The 21,371-nt window shown below is 40.9% G+C and overlaps 1 protein-coding gene across 1 annotated transcript in view; it reads left to right on the top strand.

Moving 5' to 3' along the window:
* Positions 1-1,505: 1,505 nt before the first annotated feature.
* Positions 1,506-21,371, top strand: part of cpne5b (copine Vb) — a 136,358-nt gene continuing 116,492 nt past the window's right edge. Inside the window, exon 1 of the mRNA XM_028576783.1 lies at positions 1,506-1,772. Coding sequence (XP_028432584.1) covers positions 1,654-1,772 — 119 coding nt within the window. The 5' untranslated portion in view covers positions 1,506-1,653. The remainder of the gene's footprint in view (positions 1,773-21,371) is intronic.

Here is a 21,371-nt window from a genome sequence, read left to right as displayed (position 1 = left end):
GAAAAGGCAGCTGGACTGATTACTCTCCCCAAGTTGGTCAAAAAAGTGCCTCGGAACACACCAAAGAGACGAGACGTAATACGTCTCCATAACAGCAGGCGGCGCTAATCTGTATTGTCACCTAAAAATGAAAACCGGTAGCTGATTGGACGAATGTGTCACGTGGGTCTGGTTTCTCCGGAAATTCAAAGACAGACTGTCATGGCGGCTTGTTCAGAATACAATCTCATATTACAGATGACAAATGACCGGACGAATTTATTAGGATCAGTCAGAACTGACCGCTTAAATAAGAGCTACGGCCCGCCAGCGCTGAGTCTGCGAAAAAAACAAATGAAAACAGTTTTCCGTGCTCTCTATGACGGCAGATTAATGAATGTGCCGTTCCCGACCAGGAAGGCCTCGGTTTTGACTCTTTTTAACCCGGTTCTCCTTGCCACTGTAGAACTTAGCAAGGCAGGCTGTCTCTCTCTCTCTCTCTCTCTCTCTCTCTCTCTCTCTCTCTCACACTTTCTCTCTCTCTCACACAGATGAAAGGCATCCGGTTCTTCAATAGATAGATAGATACTTTATAAATCCTTTAAAGGAAATTACAGTGCCACATGCAGCTTCAAGACAATTATCTTCCATACCTAATAAGTTAAAATGTTTTTTCCCCTATTATTGAGCTGAATGGTTTGTTCTGGGAGCTGTCCATTGCTGTGGTGCTAAAATCTTTTCCCCTTCCAAAGTCAGCCCATTAAAACAAAGCTGCATCTACTTCAGAGCCCTTGTTGTCTGAGAGCAGTTGAAGTGATTACTCCCTCTCAGACTGATTTATATGAATACGTTTTCGCAGAGGGGATACAAAGTCAACATTAAAAGAAGTAAACCATAGCGATATATGCCTTTCCTACTAACCATCTTGAGACCCCTCAGATTTCTCCTGCGACCCATTGGGGGTCCTGACCACCAGCTTTGCAACCACCGCTCAGCACCATGTGCTTCAAGAGCAGGGTCTCACAAGTGTCATTTCATGGTTTTGACGGATTTTACGCTTAATTTTCCCACCAAACCTCAAGTCATTAATATTAAAAAGCACAAGGACGTAATTAAATTACCATGACACTCACTCGCTCAAACACCAAGGGAGCAGCACAGAGGCTGTTGCAGGGCGACAGCAGCAGCACCGGGGCATGAGTAGTGTTGCCAGCCCTTGAGTGTAATTCCGTGTGGGAGGAGGATGGGTGTGTTCGAGTGTATCTTTCCTTTTCTCTTCACGCGCTCTGCTGTGCGCACAGACTGAAGACAAAGCGCGGAGAGTCTACCTCTCCTCTCCATGTGATGTGCAGCCGGTCGGCGAGGGCGCAACAGTAATCTCAGATAGCCTACCTATCTTTTTTTTTAAGATTTTATTTACGCATATGGACAGTTAACCAAGTGCGCCTCTGCTTCCCCCACGCCCCCCCCACCCCCCGCGGGTGTCCACTCACTTAGTGCTCCCCCTCCCTCTTCTCCAGCTTCAACATTTGTGAAGTGGCTGCCTCACCCGCTCGGACCGGAGGCCGTCCGGTCTCTGATCTGGTTTCTGGAGTCTCCGGAGACTCGACGCGCTCCGTCAGGGCCAGGCTGTGCGGCTCCCGGATCACACCCGAGCCACCCCGAGCTCTGGCGATGGAGATGATAGAGGGAGACGTTATGGACAAACTAGACGACATGTCATCGGTGTACGACTTCGACCCGATCACCGGCAACATCCCCGCCACCAAAGTAGAAATCACCGTCTCCTGCAGGTGAGTTGAAGCGTCCGCAGACAGCGAAGGGCGCAATCGACGGAAAGTTCGTGGTATAAAAGTTGTGACACCGCCGCACCCTTTCTTGAGAATTTGTTAGCATTGTTCAGTGAGAGGGTGATCTGTAATAAATGTATCCAATACGCTGGTAAAACGCAAATGAGCTGCAGGTTTTGGGTGGGGACGGAGGCGACCAGTCTGCATGGTTTACAAGTTCACTTATGAAGAAAGTTTATCCAATCTACAGTAAGCATTTTTTCTTTTCTTTTTTATCATTCGATTGATTTCTGTGGGGGGAAAAGTTAAAACACCTCTCACTGAAGACGTTTTCGACCTGTGCCATACAAAGGTGGTCTGAAGGCAAGGCAAGGCAAGGCAGCTTTATTTGTATAGCACATTTCAGCAACAGGGCAATTCAAAGTGCTTTACATAAAACATTAAAGAGCAGTTCAAAGATGTGCAGCACTTTACATTAACTCATGCACGCTGACGTTTTACATGGAAAAGAAAAGGTGTGTGAGACTCTTATTTTTGGAAAACCAGTTAAGGAGACAAACATATTTTTCAAACAAAATGCCTTTAAAATTTAGGAATCTGTGCACCTGGTTTGTTTTCCCTTTTTGTGGATTCACTTTATATGCATAATGAGGCTTTTGTAGTGGAGCACATTGTTTGCTGTAACATCTTCTCAGACATAAGCCACCTTCATATCGAGCCGTGCTGTGTCCATTGTAACCACTGGCTGAGCACTGAAAGCCTCTTTGCTTCCTCTTCTGCATTCTTTACAAAGTACTGGATGTTAAAGATTCAAACGGTTACATCACATCCACACAGTGTCCCTGACCTCAATCGTAGTCTCATTACTTATTATTTTATTGGTATTATTATTATTATCCTTTTCAGAAAGTTTTTCAGGAGAATAAATCCTCCTGCGCCAAATAAATCTCCACACAGAGCTTGTTCAGTGAGAATAAACAGTTGCTCCATTTCCCATTAGGAAAGGTTTTTAAAGTCAAGGCTTTCAACGCCTTTCGCCCCTCTCCCTCTCTCGCTCTCTCTCTCTCACACACACACACACACACACACACACACACACACACACACACACACACACACACACACACACACACACACACACACACACAGAGAGAGACACATCTCTCTGGTCTCTTTGATGCTGGGTTTTAGGTTGGTGAGCCATCGAAGCAGAGTGAGTTTGAGCTATAACAAGCTGTGTGTGCATTATTGATGGCCTTTCTGGCGTTCAAGGAAGCTCACTGCCACATCTCTCAGCTCAGAGTAAAAAAACAAAATCAAAAACCACGGACCCTGGCGAGAATTGAATGTTTCAATTTACTGAATGAACAACCGTTTGCTTGTTTGTGATGTGTAGGAAATGGTGGGCGATAGTGGAAAATCCGTTTAGTTTCAGGCAAAAAGAACGACTAGCAGAGGGTTGCCTATACTAGTCAAAGCACTGCATGATTTTAGATTTTGTGTTTTTCAGCTTGTAACGATGAGGTGATTGAGATTACATGCCTCAGTGATGCACAATTAAGCACCATTCAGGTATATGAGTGCGTGTCTGTGTGTGTGTGAGAATATATGCAGGAAAAAGAGGGAGACAGGCAGAGTAGTGGTGCAGGTGCCTTCTACCAGAAAGAAGAGGAGTTTGGGAAGATGATATCATTAATTGAAAGGGTAGTGTTGATGCTGGGGGGGAGAGAGAGAAGAGAGAGAAAAAATCAAAGCCAGAAAGAGCAATGAAACCTGAGAGAGTTCATCTTAGAGAAGCAAACATTTGATATTTACGTAGGATTGTAATGGATTAAGACATCCTAAGTATGTAAAAGGTTGTTCTCATAACCTAGCTATACCTAAACCTCATCATCAGGCACTCCTGAAGCAGAAGAAATCAACAGCTAAATCTTATGGTCACATTCAAAAACTTCTAAGAACAGTTCAAGGCCTCCCAAATCCTCCAAATCCTTTGTACAGATGTGGTGTGAGTCACAGTCCTATTCGAGAGAAGAGGCTTCCTGTTGCGTCTTCTTCTTCGCTATTCTCCCTTTGTCAACATGTACGTGCACTCTCTAAAACCATCAAACCATGATGATAGCTGTTTCCTCTGGGGTTAATACCCCTTATTACAGGCTACAGCCCCTGCTTTTGACAACGGATTATTATCAGGACTAATGACAAATGGAGAGGGGTGGGTGCTGGATCTGTAAAAAAAGGGTGCAAATGATAGGTATAGGTTTGTCTTTCATTCAGGGAGGGTAGAAGAATGAAGGATTTGGTGGCCGGAAGTTGCAAACAGAGTTACATTCATATAGAGCTATTTGTTCCATGCTTATGCGGGAAGTCTTGGTTTTAGTTGCCTAACCTCAACCATACTTTATATATGAACAGACAGCCCTTGGGATACATCTGTCACCATGTTCACAGCTCTCACTGTTTGATGTGTCGTTTCCAGCACATTTGTTGTGTGGGAATGCTTGGCCTTCAGGAGCTACAGTTGTGTCAGAAATAGAAAACCGGTGAAGCAGTTTGACACTAAAAAAGAAAGAAAGAGGAGTATGTGGGGCCAAATTCAACCTGTGGTTTTTCTTAAAGTTGTGTTTACACTTCCAATGGGCATGCCAATCAATGGTCTGCTGCCTGGGGATAAATGAAGGGAGAATGGTACAATTGGCATGTGAACAGGAAAGCAGAGGTGTAGGCTAAATTGTACAGCCACAAAGCCAAGCCACAGTCTCCTTGTTCAGCCCTTTGTTCAATCCCTCTGTTGCCTTTCACACGCAGCACAAAGTCTGTTCTGACAATACTGCTCCACTGTCTAGTCAATTCAAACATCATAAAGAAGTACTTAATGTGTCTAAGGGCTAGGCGGTATGTCGACTTTTTAAATTATATAGATATGTGGGATGAAAACATATCTGTTCATATACAGTAGTTTGATGTTGCGTAACATGACCTATTTCTTCCGTAAAGCCATGCTGTCATGTCAGGCAGGCTTGTTCACTTTATAGATGAAATGGCAATCAATCCTAAAATAACATATGAGTTGAAATGCAAAATAACATTCATTGCGTTTTGGAGTGTTATAAGAGTAAGTAGCTTGTTTGGGGAATAGCTCAGTGTGTAGCCTACTGTGTGCGAGAGAGAGCCAGTGGAAAATGGGGGATGCGCTCAGAGCAGACAGCTGTTGGCTATTGGAGCAGAGCAGCGATTAACAGTCAAGTTGTAAATATACAGTGTAGAGCAGAAGAACCTGTTATTGTTATAGAAAACAACTGAAGGAGCATTCCCAGAGAAACCTGCTTTTATTTAAAGTAGGCTATTTATTTTGGATAATTTTTCATTCAAATGTGTTGCAGCTGTATATTTTCAAAAAGGGAAGAAAAACATGTCTGCTTTTTATTAGATAGTCTGTTTTAATAAAAGTGCTTGTGTATTATAGAGTAGGTCAGTCAGTGGAAGAGCACCAGCTGCTGAGAGCGATATTGGTAAGCAATGAGCTCACCTGGCATTACTGTGTGCAGGACCGTGCAAAGCCAATGCAAGAAATCCACAAAACCAAGCCACCATATTTCTGAGTTTGCAAAGCCAATAATTCTCTTTCATTTGACCACAATTGTAGACCCACAGCCCAGCGACTACCAGAAGGTAGTTAAACAGCACTATCTTGTGTTCTGAAGGTGTTTTCACAATCCTCAAAGATTCCTCTTAGCATTTGGTTTGAAAAAAAATGCATGTTAAAAATCCGTTTCCCAAGTAGCAACTCTTGACATGTTCTTGCTCTATATGGGCCTAAAACCGAGACCCGAACCCAGCCCATAACCATACCTTTCAAATCTGACCCGACTGAACTCGCCTAGTACTGCCCAATTTGAGACCTGAAAACAACCAAAAACAAGTATACAGTAGCTTGGCTCTTACATGTATGTGCAAGGGGCTGATGGGAAACAAATACGGCTCGGGAAGGGAGCGGTGTGATTGTCAACAAGCACTGGGTCAAAGTTCACATTGACTGAAGTCAGAGCAGAGAGAACAAATTAAATTATTAATGGATTGTCCTTTTGTTGAGAGTGACATCCAATTTAGGATCTTCAATAGGGTGAAGATGGATCTTGTAGCTGCTGAATTTTATGCTAATTGGTGGCTTGTGGTAGTAATATAATGTTTCTATTCCTGTAGTTAGTGCATGGCTGCCTAACAGCGAGGATTTCTAATCTTAATTTCTGAGTGCAGGGTATTGCATTGCATGTGTTGCTATGATTAAATTATTCTGCTAAATGTCTGGATGGTCTGGATTTGCATACAGCTTTGTGCTTATGGGGACCCTGGTTTCAGCATCTGATAGGTTCCTTTACGGATCTGGGACAATTATGAAAACATCTCACAGTGTGGAAAAGCCCTCGGGATATCTGACGCCACATCTTATCATCAAGCTGATTTCCCATGCTCTTTCACATGACATCTCTCTAGGTTTGCGCACTTTTGGTGTGAACTGCACCACAAGCATCATGGAAGCTAATTAACCATATGAAGAATTTAGTGCATAAAACATGAGCTCAGCTTTGCAAACTGCAACATAATCATCTTGCAGATGACCCACCACCACCAAAAGTGAGATAAACCCCTCTCTGTCCTCTCTCCCGCCATCTCTCTTTCTTTCTCTCTGACACACATGCCGTCAGTAATTTTGTGGCACAACAGACTGGGCACACTGCCCGATGCCACACAGCCCAACTGACTTAAGCTGGTTAGAGAAAATTTGTTATGGAGAGGCATGGAGAGAGGAAACAGTGTGGATGGTGAGGAGCAGATAAACCAAGAAAGACGGAGATGAGAAGCATATGGAGGTGGGCATGTTCATCATTGCACAGTAACTGGAGGACAGGGAGTGAATTAATTAAAAAATGCAAATTAGAGCCTGGCATGTTAAGAGAGAAACCGGCAGACAAAGTGATAGTAATGTTACATTTTTTAATCAGGTGATTTAGTTTTATTATCACCAACAGCACAGGGGTGAGTCTTAGTCATTTATGTGATGCAATATTTCTGTGAAATGTGAGCATATGACAGGAAATGAGGATCTTTCAAAGTAAACCCAAGTGTTGAAGGGAAAGCACAACTTAAATGAACGGACACTTCCAGCTACACACACTGGGGCTTGTTGATAAAAACCTCTTGAGAATATAAATTTAAACGCTTTAGATAACAGCCCACAAGTTACAGTTTAAATATTTTGTACATATGAGGTACCAAGGACATATTTACTGGGTGCCTTTAGGTTCAAGTGAAGCAGTACAGGAAAAACACAAATTACCTTTAGGGGGGGACCCAGAACAAAATGACAATGATACTTTTTAAAAAAAATATGCAGTAGTATTGAATAACTACAAGCTACAAACAGGGTACTAGCAGACTATATGTTCTTTCATAACTGCTATATCATGAAACGAGGCAAGCTAAGTGAACCCTGCAAAGGGTCTCAAATATCGATGAAAAAGACTCAATTTTTCCAGTCAATAAAGTCACCTGTTATTCATCCGTGTAGACAAAAGACATGGAAATGAAGCTGTAAGCATTGTTCTTGTGTTGCAGGGCAGAGACAGTTTATTGTATTGTAAAGAAACATGTAAGATCAGATTCTTATTATTTGGATTTTTAAGCAATGATGTTCTGCTTATACAAGAGAAAAGGCTTTTAAAGGCAAACATATCTTCAAACTGTAGTTTGAATATAGGACAGGCTCCCACATAGTGGATGTGCCTGTCTGGAACGGGGCTTTTTCTCATTTAACCTGTAGCCCCACAAAATGATAGTAAGCTAATCATATGCTACTCCTTGAAAGTAATGCCTGGTTACTAGGTAGTAAGCTAGTTAGCTGGCTAATCCTAGTAGCTTACTTTACGCTATGAAATCTATTCCTACCTATTTAGTTCTTACATTTTTTTTGGAAAAGAAAACAATTACAAAGACAAACCTTATTACGGTTGCTGAGGTATGATCATCGCTGTTCAGGGGAGGATTTGGCAATCAATTGGATGACATTGGCTTCCAAAAACTCTGAAATTAATGCACAAGTTATATATACATTTTACATAATGTTCTGAAGCATAAATCCCAAAGCAATAATATTTGGAAGTTACGCTAGTTAAGCCATCTTGAGTATGGGCAAGTATATAAGACCAAGAAAAGGACAGACCAAAGAAGTGAGGAAAACAGCAGGAGTGAATTTTATAAGACCAAATTAAGTAAGACAAAACAGAGGAGCAAAAGCAAAGAGCTGATTTTTACTTCCATAGATATATTATAATTTTCAGACATTTGTCTTAACGCCTGATAATCTAACAACAACCCTCAAATACCCAAAGAGTAGTCTCACATTGCCAGACCTGTGTGTGTGTGTGTGTGTATGTGTGTGTGTGTATATGTGTGTGTGTGTAAAGGATGTTTTGTAACAGCAACATGGTTCATGTGGGAGACGAATTATAAAACCTTATGAAGCTTGGAAGCAATGTATTTTAACTATGCATCAGAGATGTTGTTTCTGCTTACATAACTGTTTTTTTCTGTTTCTGCCTTCAAGACTGCATTGATCTACGTACAGCATATTGTATGTTGGCATGTCTGTGTCGAGCTGTTTTCATAAAGACCTTTGGATGCTTTTCAGCATGAAGCAATCTCTTCTCCTGACCTGACAGAACCAATCAATTATTTTCTACACTCTTACTTTCTTTCTAACACCTTGGGTGAGTGGCTTGCAGACAGTAAACATAATAGCTGAGCCCCATTTACTATCTTTCACAGTTCAGTGCTGTCTTTTTGGCCTTTCTTTCTGCGTCTTCTACACACTGATGGACAGACTGTGACTAATGCTTTCACTAAATCAATAAAGTGGTCTGTGGGCATGCTGAAAAGATTACAAATGCACATGTCAAGAGCTTGTATCCACACTTTAAAAGCATTATTTCCTTTTACTTGCTTAACTCCCTTGCGGTTGTATGCCTATGCCTCAGTCAAGTTGTAATTCACATCAATGTTGTTCAGGACACATTATAATATATGTAGTGAAGACTTTAAAGCAATGTAATAAAATGTATTAATTAGGGCTGTCAAAATTAACGCGTTAAAAAAATTAACGAAATTAATGCAGCTGTGTTTGTTTACTTCATGTGGCGGTTGAGAAACGTAATACGTCTACACAACAGCAGGCGGCGCTACTCTGTATTTTTTCCCAAGTAATGAAAACCGGCAGCTGATTGGACGAACGTGTCACATGGGTTTGTTTTCTCCGGAAATCCAAAGCCAGACTGTCATGGCGGCCGTTCAGAATACGATCTCATATTGTACTAAAATAGTTCACTGAAACATTTTTCTGAAAACATTTTAAGCGAGAAATAGGCCGTGCAGTTGCTGAATCTGTCTTCATTTCAGCTCAACAAAGGTCAGTTTAGAAGATTTTCGTCAGATTTTGAGAGACTAGTCACCTCATTCCGTTCGCCATTTCCGGGTGAGTCCCGACTGCCCTGCCGGCGACTGAACTCTCGGCTCGTTGGAGATGAACTGCGCCTCGCCTGTAAAGTAGACGAGAGCAGGCGACAGCAGCCGGGGACCGTGACAAAAATCTGCTCTCAAGTCAGACAGTTTCTAGCCGTTTCCATTCTGAACTTAGCAGAACCTTTGTTTGGTTTTTTCTTCATATTTGCAAAGTTAAGTGATTTAGCATTTAAATATCCATTATGTTTATATGTATATATATATATATATATATATATATATATATAAGCTTCAGTCTCAATTTAAAAAAGCGATTAATCGCGATTAATTACAGCAAATTGTGCAATTAATTAGTTTAATTTAATTTTTTTTAATCGATTGACAGCCCTAGTATTAATTCATCCATCCATCCATCTTCGTCCGCTTATCCGGTATCGGGTCGCGGGGGGAGCAGCTCCAATAGGGGACCCCAAACTTCCCTTTCCCGAGCAACATTAACCAGCTCCGACTGGGGGATCCCGAGGCGTAAAATGTATTAAGTGTATTTTTATTGGCAAAATTAAGTTATCGCAATATTGACACTATTGACACACTATTTCCAGTGAGACACATGCTGTCTTCACTTAGAGACTATTTTTACAGACTGATAGAGAGCTTTGCCACAAACAATCACCTGAATCTCAAAGATCAGCAAAACCAATGCACTTGTGGTGGACTAACAGAGGTACAGGAGGTCCCCTGTCCTGGTTGTCATCCAGGGAGAGGAAGTGAAGTGGGTGGACTCATACAAGTACCTTGGGGTTCTAATCAATAAAAAAACGGGACTGGACAAACAACACTGAAGCCCTCTTCAGGAAGGGACAGAGTAGGCAGTTCCTCCTGAGGAGACTCAGATCCTTCAGTGTGTGCAACAGGCTCCTGCAGCAAGGCTTTTGAGGTCAGCAGTCTCAACATGCTGTTAAGGAAGACCAGCTAGGCGATCGGGTTGGAACTGGACAGTGTGGAGGCAGTGGCAGAGAAGAGGACGAGGGACAAAATCAAAGCCATCTTGGATAAGCCTCTCTACAGCCAGCTGTGGCAAGTTGGCAGCTTGTTGCAGAGAGAAGGGTGAAGGACAAGATCAAGGCCTGGGAGTGTGCAAGTTCATTTCGAGAAACAAAAAACAGAGTCAAATGCCTTGCATGTGTTCACATGCTTGGCCAATAAAGCAGATTCTGATAGAGCACAAAGTTGTAGCCACGACAGAAGACAATGCTTCAAATATGGATGCTGCTTCAAAGAAGCTACACATTCTAAAACACTGAGGCTCCACACACATCTTCAACCCGGCAACACAGAAGATTGATGCAATCACCGCAGTTTCATGGTGGGCACCCAAGATTAGTGTCACCAATTCGGTATCCGACCAACTGTGAAATGTGATCACAGTCTCCCATTCTGTTCCTGAGTTATGGTGTTGAAAAAATGTTTTTGCTGGGCATTATGATGTCCCAGTGAAGTTGACCTTGACACCCAATAATTCCCAACGGTCCTGTCAGCAGCACTGTTCAGTTGTTAGCGTCTTAACACATCCGTGGTTATAATCAGCTCTGTTAGCTCTGCTGCTGAGAATTAACTGTCCCATTCCTGTATCCATCAAATTATTTCATCCTGCACACTTGTATCAAGCTCGTATCTTTCAGCTCTTGTAAGACTCTCCCGGAATACAAACGAGGCCTGGTGAGGTTGCGGTTGACAGCCGCTGAACATAAGTGATGTTGAGACCAAAAGGAAGAGTGGTAACACTCTGCACGTGTTAATGATGGCTCACTCTCATGCTGGCATTAGAGGCTGAGTGGCTGAAATGGGGCTTTGATCTGTATTCTCTAGCTGAAGGTCTTGCTGGCTGACTGGCAAGAGCAGAGAAGTTATGGACAGACAAAGTCAAATGTATCGGTAGAGGAGTGAGGATACAGAGGACCACCCACCCACACACACATAGCTAAAAAGACTGTGTTGAGTAATAAATAAATTCATTTTAGTTTGGGGATGAAGTCTGTGACCTCTATTTGGTACTAAGACATGAAATGTAATGAGGTCTCATATTGCATTGCAAACTACTGTCAGACAAGTATATTTTGACCTAAGACTACAACATTTAGGATTTTTTTTCTCTCACAAAACTGTATTCATTTGCATACTGTAAAAACATGAATGCTTGCTCAAATTATTCTTCATTCCAAAATACACCCTAGCAAAGCTTTTTGGCTTACTTGATTCTCCAAAAAAAGAATATTTTCACTGTGGTCCATCATTTATTAGATATTGGGCTGCCATGTTTAATTTTTTGACATCCTAAAAGGCCAACATTCAAAAGTAATTTTCCTGTTTGTAAAAGTAAACCCGACATTTTTATAATTTTGGTGCAGTATCAACATATAGTAAGTTCATAATCATGAATATTCCATCATTTTCAAATCTTGGTTAGCAGCAATGTGTTGGAATAACACAAACCACAATCTTTTTGCATTTCATATGATAAACACATTGAAACCAGGCATTTTGACATTTGCATACTGTTCCTACTGCCAAACTTGAACTGTTTCTCAATCTTCCCTTAGGTCAGGGATTGATGAGTGTCATGTTTGATCTGCATGTGGGGAATCATGGGTCACCCGAGTCATCTGTCTAATTGGAGGAGCTATTATACACATCTGACCGGGGTCCATGACTTGCTTGTCTCTGCTCCCTGATTAGCATTTTATCAAAGTTACTCTGGACTGAGGGATTGCTATCTCATGAGTTTTATTATTTAATTTGTTTAATTTGGATTCTCAGTTGGAGATACTGACAAACCCAACGAAGCTAAGAGGCTTTGAAGTCACTAAACATTATAGAGCTCACAGCAAATCGGATGCAGCATTTGTATAAGATGACCGATCACCAACACCCTGATAGAAAATTATCATTTCTTCACTTTCCTCATAAAGGATAAGGACATACACATTGCATCCACTGGCACAATTACTGTCATTCATGAGTAGGTGCTGTTTACCCTAGAAATCTAGACGCACCCTATCGGCAGCAAATTTAATTTGCAGCCAGGGGGTCTAGTAACTCTCCGTTGGCTTGCGAGCTGGAAAAGCCAAACTCCAGCCTGGCCAATCACATTGTGTATAGAGTCGGTGGGCGGGCTTAACATAATGATGGCAGCGTTACGACGGTTCAACGTGAATTCCCTGCTCCTTGAAAACAAAGACGGTGGCTGCTGCTGCTGGCGAACAGTGGTCTTTTGAATCGGCTTTGGCTGCGACTCTGGAGACTTGGCACTGAAGTCGTTCTTAAAAAGGAAGATGTGTTCGGAGTTTTGCCGACCGGATACGGCACACAACCTTTATTGTGCGGTTGTTGTTGTTTTTTTGTTTTTTTTTATTAATATCCAATATCCAACGCTGTCCAAACTGCTCCAAACCCCAAGTTCATTGGGTACCCAGGAAGCCATGTGTGAAGAAGATCAGATGAACGGTTCTTGAGATATTTGAAAGACACACATACACATACACACACGCACACACACACACACAAAGGGAGGAATTTCATAGTTGAATATATTGTTGCAGTTGAAATGCTGGATCCAAGGAAATCGATCTTTGGAGATTAGTTACTAGAGCAGCAACAGTGAATCTCAAATTTCACAACATATATAAACTAGGATTGTTTAAGAATATTTTTGGCATACATTTTCAAAACATAATTATTCAGAAGTGACGTTTTGTTTTTTGAAAATGAAGCCCCAAAACATTAGTTCCAGTATCGACAAAAATGTCCAAACTGCTCCAAACCCCAAGTTCATTGGGTACCCAGGAAGCCATGTGTGAAGTAGATCAGATGAACGGTTCTTGAGATATTTGAAAGACACACATACACACACACACACACACACACACACACACACACACACACACACACACACACACACACACACACACAAAGGGTCCTGGATTTTATAGTAAGATGCAAGGTCAGACAATAAGATATCAATGTGAAAAATAATAAGATATGCACACATCAATAAATTCTTTAAATCACAGATTTGCTGCGCTCTCTGTGCCGCATATGATGATATGTGTGAAATTGCATATAAAAAACTTTTTTCAACAATGAATATTGAGTACAGCCCCTTTAAACTCTAAGCATCAAAATCTTCTGATAAACAACATTGATGCATGAACAGTCATTTACGGTAGCCGCGTGATTGCAACCGTTGTGCAGCAGTAGAAGCATCTGTCCTCGGCATATGTGATGGAGTAATTGGAGCTTTAATGGCTCTCAGTCAGAGCTACTGTATTGAGGAAGGTGAGTCACAGCTGTGGACAGCTACCATCACCTGGCAGTTACAAAAGATGGGGCTCTTTTCATCCTCACTAGGACAATATACCCTACAGGTGATGCATCCTAATGGCACACAATGAACTCATTTGTTTTGAATGGCATGCCCATGAACTCAGAAGGACTGGATGCTTCCAGTCATTGCTTCGTGTCAAAACTTTCAAGCGTGGTATCAGTCACTTAGTGAGTTGGCTGGTTCTAAAAAAAAAAGAAAAAAGAAAATCAAGAAATGTATAGCGTATAATGGATGATATGCTTGTTCTGACACATTCAAATAATAATATAATGCTTATTTGAATACATTTTCCTGAAAAGGTGATTTGAGTCTGCGGTGCTTACGTTTTAGAAGCACTACCCGGTATGCTTCAGCCCACTCCAGGTATGTGGCCTCTGGTTTGGATCTGCCAGTATTTCTCTTTATTGGTATCTGAGGGAGCCAATGAGCAGAAACATTGCAGTTCACTACCAAAGTCCCTGAGCTTTTATATCAGTAAGCAAGTATATCAGTATGTCCAATTTAACCAAGGGCATTTTATGATTTTCATCGAAGACAGTAAGCATTATTTAAAAACGGAAAGCACAATGCTAATTTGAGACATCATTACAGCGGCTATGGCTTTATTTGTCAAAACGGAGCATGGGTGCAGTTAATTTGAGATGACAGCTAATTTGCAAATCCTTCACTGTACCTGTGGAACATGATCTCTTAACACTCCACAAAAAGTCAAAATAAATTCAGGCAATATAATCAATTTAACTTTTTTGGTGTGACTAAGAAATGATGATGATGAACAGTCTAATGCTGTCATCATTATACATATATACACCCACATATTTTACAAACTGTGGGTCAGTCAGGATCTTGTAGTGGTTGACATATTATTGAGTTCACTCCCAGAAGTAGATGTGAGATTGTTTGCCTATTCTCAGCCCGCATTGCTATTTCAGCTTTGGCTCTGGGCCCCAATACAGGACGGGATGATAGGGCAAGATCGTCCTGTGTGAAACAGCGAGGCTGGAGATGTGTGAAAAGTGCGTGGGTGAGATAACTGGATGTGATTATGGAGCTACCAACGCCCTGAGGAAAAATAGATAACGGATGTGTGTGTGTGTGTGTGTGTGTGTGTGTGTGTGTGTGTGTGTGTGTGTGTGTGTGCGTATCAGTGCATAACTCCGTGCGGAATTCATATGGATGTCATTGCATTTGTGATGATTTAGTACAGTTTATATATATATATATATATATATATATATATATATATATATATATAATGTCAGTCTGTTGGTCCACAACTTTGGTCAAGATTGAAATATGACAGTAATTGGATAGATTAAAATTTGGTATAGAGATTTATGTTCATCACATGATGAATTAAAATAACTTTGGTGATGTCCTGTCTTTTCATCTAGCGACAATCTATGAGGTCAGACATTCAAGTAGTCTTGATACTTTGGTTTATGACCAACTTTCAAAACCTTCCCATCAGCCTCAACTGTACTTTAATGCTAATTAGCAAAATAGAACGCTGACAAGACATCCCAGTTAGATAGTTAATGCGGTAAATATATATTTTTTATAATTCTTTACAATCATTCACCAAAAGAACCAATTTTCTTTTTGTCTTTAAAACTTGCCATTTTCGTAGCTTGCTAGCTCGAAGTTTGTTGTCAATTCCCGTAGGATTTTGAGAATGGCAACACAGAGAGTGGAAGGTAAGGGGCAAAGCCTGACATCTAGCGTGTGGCTTTATCCTGAAAAGGTACTGTATTTCCATTGATCCAAACTAAATGGACTGTATTTATATAGCGCTTTTCTAGTCTTAACTACTCAAAGCACTTTTATGTAGTACAGGAACTATTCACCATTCACACGCTGTGGCTGCTCATCAGATAAACATTCACACACAAATGCGCAGCATCGGGGGCAACTCGGGGTACAGTGTCTTGCCCAAGGACACTTCGACTGTCTGCAGGGATCAAACCACCAACCTTCCGACTGGCAGGCGACCACTCTACCACTGAGCCACAGCCACTGGTATCTCATAATGTCTCATGAAAGAGCAGCATAGTGGCAGGAAGAGGTGTGACGTCCGACAACGAGATCCTCTATAGTGACCCACTTCACTAATTTCATCACACATTTTACACTGACCTACTTTAAAGCAGCTTTTAAAACTTTTTCTGTTACGGTATTGTATTTACAGTATGGGGCTCACTTTCATTTCCATTTTGCTTTTCATCTCAAGAACCTTGCTGCATTCACTTCCAGCAGAAATTTAAGGCAGAGAGCTGGAAATGTCTTGGCACTCTTTCAATTGAGGAGGGGCACAAAGTATGGTACAGTTTCCTGTTTTACTTTCAATTTATTCTACTTACTTTAATTTTTTAATTAACCTTGAAAATACAAGCAGATTGTGTGACAGAATCAGCCACTTTTACCTTTCAAACTTTGAAAACAAAAACATTCTTTTGCTCATAAAAAAAAAAAAACATACTGCAGTTTGTCAGGGTCCTGACCATGCAGTTTATAATGCTGCCCATTACCTGACGTCTGTCAACTCGTGCTGTGGCACAATCCAGGCTGATGGGAATTTTGTGACTATCCCGAGCTTCCCTGCCAAGCTGCAGAGCTTGCTGTGTCTATCTGGCAGGCTGAGCAGGAATCTCCCCAGAGGAAGTCCTGGCCTGAATAATTCAACAGCTGGTGGGAAAAACGATCCTACGTGGTTCTGCCATCGATCCGACACAAAAGCAATGCCAGCACTATAGCTTAGACTCAGACGATAGAGGCAATGAAAAGAGCTTTATTTATAAATTCCTGCTGCTCATTTTTTATTTTTATTTTTTTATAGAAAGATGGATTACAGAACATTTTAGAGGAGCTCTTCCCTATTATTTTAAACTTCACAATATGTTGATGTTTATGTCATTATTAAAGCACATATATAATGATACTAATTAAATATTGCTATCAAAATAATAAGGCAGTAATAAAAACGTACAGTGATGAAGGGCCAGTGAAAGCTTTAATAACACTGTGCTGCATAATGCTTTACCCAATGCTCCTCTCTCGCTCTTTTAAACATATTACCGTCCTTCTTCCACCTCCACAATTTCCTCTATAGCTTCTTTTACGTTACTTTTTTTTCTCTCCACTATAACTCCTCTTCCTAAACCCACTTTTTCCTCCTTTTTTCTGCTCATCTGCTTTGGATGACCACCTGTCCCTTTTTATTTTGTCTCACTGGCAATGCTTTTTCAATCAAGAGTGTGAGGATAGCCCTCTTTTCACAATCCTTCCTACCTTTAATGCCCTTGAGGAAAACAATTTGTCTCTTTCTGATTTTTTTGTGTGAGAAATTGTCATTGATGGATGAAAAGCTCATATTTTCAAAACATCAGGCTTTTAGGGGATATAAAAAGTGTTATTTTTTTTAGCTTCACTGTCATGCATTTCTTTTACGAAAATTAATTTGAAAGGGATTTTTATGGCTAAGATTTGTTAAACATAAACAAATATAATCAAAACTGGAGCTTCAAAATGTCCCCATATCTGGACACTCCAGGAAAAGTAGCTGATTGCCATATAAACGTTATAATATACAATGCCAAACATTTCAGGTTTAAGTAGGATCAATGGTCGGTATGTAAGTCCAATATTCACTCTCTCTCACTCTTTTAGCTCAGTTTTTGGTCTCCACCAACTCCTGAGGGAAATATCCAAATCTTTAGATGTTGAATGCTCCACTATGTTCACCAAAAAATCTGTCTGCTTTTGAAATATTTTTATTTCCTTGGGTACACACTTACAGTACATTTAGCAAAAATCCATTCAGTTGCACATTTCATTATCTATTCATTTCTCCAGGTGATAAATATCCAGTTATGTCTCCCTTGTTTCCTCACACACACACACACACACACACACACACACACACACACACACACACACACACACACACACACACACAGTGTTGAGGCCGTGTTTCAGTGATTCAATTCTACACACATAAGCTGTCCAGGAACCTGTCCAGGAAAATACACCTTAGATGGGAACCTTTTACCTTTGATGCACACATGCATAATATCCCAGTCTTTTCTTGACTTTATTTAAATGCATGCAATACTGTGATATGTTGGCTATATGCAAGCTAGCTTCCATAAGACTTAGGTTTAGACTCAACATCAGCCATGGCAGTTTAATTAACGATGCATAACAGATGGAATACCGTGTAAATGAATGCATCTGGACTCATTTTTACAAGTGAGCAGTATTAGTGAGTAGTATTCAGTTAAGCTCCCAGAGTTTTACTTATTAGCCTGTGGCAGCCTATTTATGCTGACTTGTGCTCGTTTCCAAGTCAAGAATCTCCTCAGCTCAATTTTCATGTCTTGAAACGCCTCTTCAAAAAGAACCACTCATCCCTTGATATCTATCACCCTTTTCTCAGCCAGCACTCAGAGCAGTTAGAGTAGGAGAGCTGAGGAATCTCCCGCAGGTTAAAGGAAAGGGGCTGTCTAATTATTGTGGATTGTGTCAGATCTCTGTAAATAAAGTCAGCTATGTCTGTCTAACAGGGGCTTGTTTCTTCTCCCCGTGCAAGAGGAACTCCTTTATAGTCAGTCTATTTCCGATCTAATCTCTGAGGTCTCTCTCTCTCTCTCTCTCTCTCTCGCACATTTTCTCCCCCTCCTTTTCCTGTTCTTAGATTTGATGTTCTCTTATATTCCTGCTCTCTTGATTTCACAAATTCTCTTGTGCACAGAGACATACATACCCAAACCCTGCCCCCCGCATCTCAGATCTTTTCCTAACCTCATTTACATAAGGGAAGTTGAGTTTCAGGAAGTTAGTTTGAAACCCCTTTAGTATTGCAATTCCCTTTGAAATGGATTATGTAACACCTAATGCAAATGTGGTGACATATTTAAATATTTCATATCATAGTGTTAGTTGTTATGATGCCCTATAGTGAAAAGTTAATTATTTATTTGAGTTTATTCGTGTTCTTAAAGGCATATTTAAAGTAATAATCACAAAGATCTTCATTTAGATAATTGTCTGTTAAGTGACAATCGCCGAATAAGGTAACACAATGGTGATTGAGCATATAGTTTACTGACGAAAACAATTGCATTTGCTGTATTATGAACTGGGTGTCTGTGGTAACATTCCCGGAAAATCACAAGCAGCGCAGAGTTAAACTGGATTTATAATTTTGCAGAGGCTCCAAGAAGAGATTTTTGCCATAGCCTACGTAAGCTGCCAGAAGTTTATACTTGTGCGTCGGTGTGTGCGTCGATCTCTTTAAAGGTGCAATATGTAATACTGACAGCTAGTGTTTAAAATAGTTACTGCGGTACAAATTCATACTGGAGAGAGTCGTCTCCCCCGCCCCCTCCTCCCCAGACTCGAAGTTCACAGAGGTTGCCAGTCTGAGAACGCAGCATCCACAACAATGTTGCTAGACTCTTGTCTCACATAGCCAGATAGTACTTCACAGCACAGCAGAGTAGCTAACGTTAGATCTTGGCTATATTGACAGTAATAAAAGCCTGTGCTCACGCAGAGCTCTGTACCCAACTGACATTACGGTAGGAACCGCTAAAAACACACAAACCTCGCTGTCAATGTGAGTACACGAATGTTGAAATGACCTAAAATGCCCGTCCCTAGTAGCCGTGATAAATTAGCCTGAAGCTAATGCTTACCTGTTCAGGAGGAAATCTCTGGTCACGGAACCGTTAGAAACATGCAGTTTTTTTAGGTCAGGTAGAACTCCAGAGGCATAGTGAGAGAAACAAATTGTCTTCCCTCTGCTTTCTGACCACGGTCAGAAATCTGTAGCAGGAAAAGTTAACGCTCTCGTGGTTACATGTTGTTTATGGAGAAGGAGAACCCAGAAATGAGTAGTGGGAAATGCGACGCTACCAAGCGGACCAATCACAGTTTGTGTGGTCTACGTTGCCGCGATGTGTAGTTAAATTATTTGAGCGGTGCACGTCAGGTTACGGCATAGGGTATGGCGTAGGGTATGGCGTATAGTACGGCGTATAGTACGGCGTAGGGTACGGCGTAGGTATCTCCACGTACCTACGTACGTACCCATTGCGTCGATTTAACCCATAAGGATAAATTGGCATTTAGTGACAATTGTCTATCACCCAGCACTGATTGGTCTGCCAGAGGAGTTAGGCGGAGCTATTGCAACAGACTTGCTCTTCAACTCACTTGTGTGTGAAGCAGCATACTGTTTTTTCCGGTCTCTGCTTGCCTTGCGAGTAAATGGTTACTATGGCTAAACAAACAAAGAAAAGAGCGATGACTACACAGTTAAAAAACAAGTGAAAGTGAAAGTAAGATCCAAAAACACACCTGCAATTACCGCTTATTGCCATAGAAAACCAAACAGAATTATTTGAGATTGTAACTTTAAGGTTTAATTGCATCATCTTCTGGTGAAATGGTGGAGTGATCTTTTTCTAATTTATCAAACATTTTCTAATTTTATATGCGTCTTTCTTTTCTGTTCACAGCTTTGTGGAAAAGGATCAGGAGATTTTACCATTAGTAAAAGGACTGAATTTTACAGTAATTACCACAGTCTGCAACCCTGAAGACATACACTCTTAAAGACCATTTTCAAAGTCTGAAGTGTCTGTATATTGTTGAAGATGAGCACCTCATCTAATGAAATGTTGGGTGAGGTTTACTTCAAAAATTTAGGGCAGGACCATTGTTGACTTGGGGCCGGTGTTTAGGAAGGCATATGCTGTGGGGGTTGAACTTGACACAAAATAATCGCTTTGATGAGCTTTTGTTTCAGCAGACCTAGATTGGAGTACACTCAGATTGAGCTCCTGCTGGCTGGGTGTTGGTGTTTGAAGCTTTAGATAATGCAGCCTTTTGCTGTGCTACTTCCTGGTTGAGTGCCTCATACACATCTATATGTTCATCCATGTGTTGTAGTGTACATGGATGGATGTCATGAAGATTAAACTGGTGTATCCTCACTCAATCGCCTCCATGATGCCAATTTATTGGCTTGTTACATTTTGGCTAAACATTTAAGTACCGTAAGTTCTCATAAAAGCCAGCATTCAGATAATGGCCAAGTTTAAAAAAATAGCCAAGGGTGTTGCCAGCATGAACAAATAATGCAAATAAGGTTAAAAAAAACAAACACAGCTCACAAGGTAAATTAAGTATAATGTTAAGAGTCACGTCAGGCGCTTTGCTTTGCTTTTTTCCCAGAACGACGTTAAGCTTTAATGAATAAAACTCAACATTTCCAGAATTTTCACATTAAACGTCTGTGGGCAGTGCAGGGCTATTGTACTGGTATACAATAGATTGCACAGGTGGTGAAATAATCTGTATTCAGACACACTGTGTATGGAACCTTTCCCACTCTGACACCAAGATTACTTTTTCTTTCAGTAGCAATACTAATATCTTGTTATTTTTTACCTTTTTCAAATGCAGGCATACTAGGGATATTTGCTCCTTACAAATGGCTGATCCTCCATCTTATCTTGCATTCATTCGTCTCTCATATTTTTAGACAGAGAAGAAAGTTGGCTAAATTCACACTGAACACAGCTCAATTTATGACAATGATTAAATCCTCCATTTTATTTATAATATGTAAATCAAATATCTTCTGACTGCAATTGGCATGCACTTGAGAGTAGGTGTGCTGACATGAAATTGGTTTA

Source organism: Perca flavescens, chromosome 4, assembly GCF_004354835.1.
Source record: "Perca flavescens isolate YP-PL-M2 chromosome 4, PFLA_1.0, whole genome shotgun sequence".
Taxonomy (NCBI): Eukaryota; Metazoa; Chordata; class Actinopteri; order Perciformes; family Percidae; genus Perca; species Perca flavescens.
This window is presented reverse-complemented; position numbering and strand designations above follow the sequence as displayed.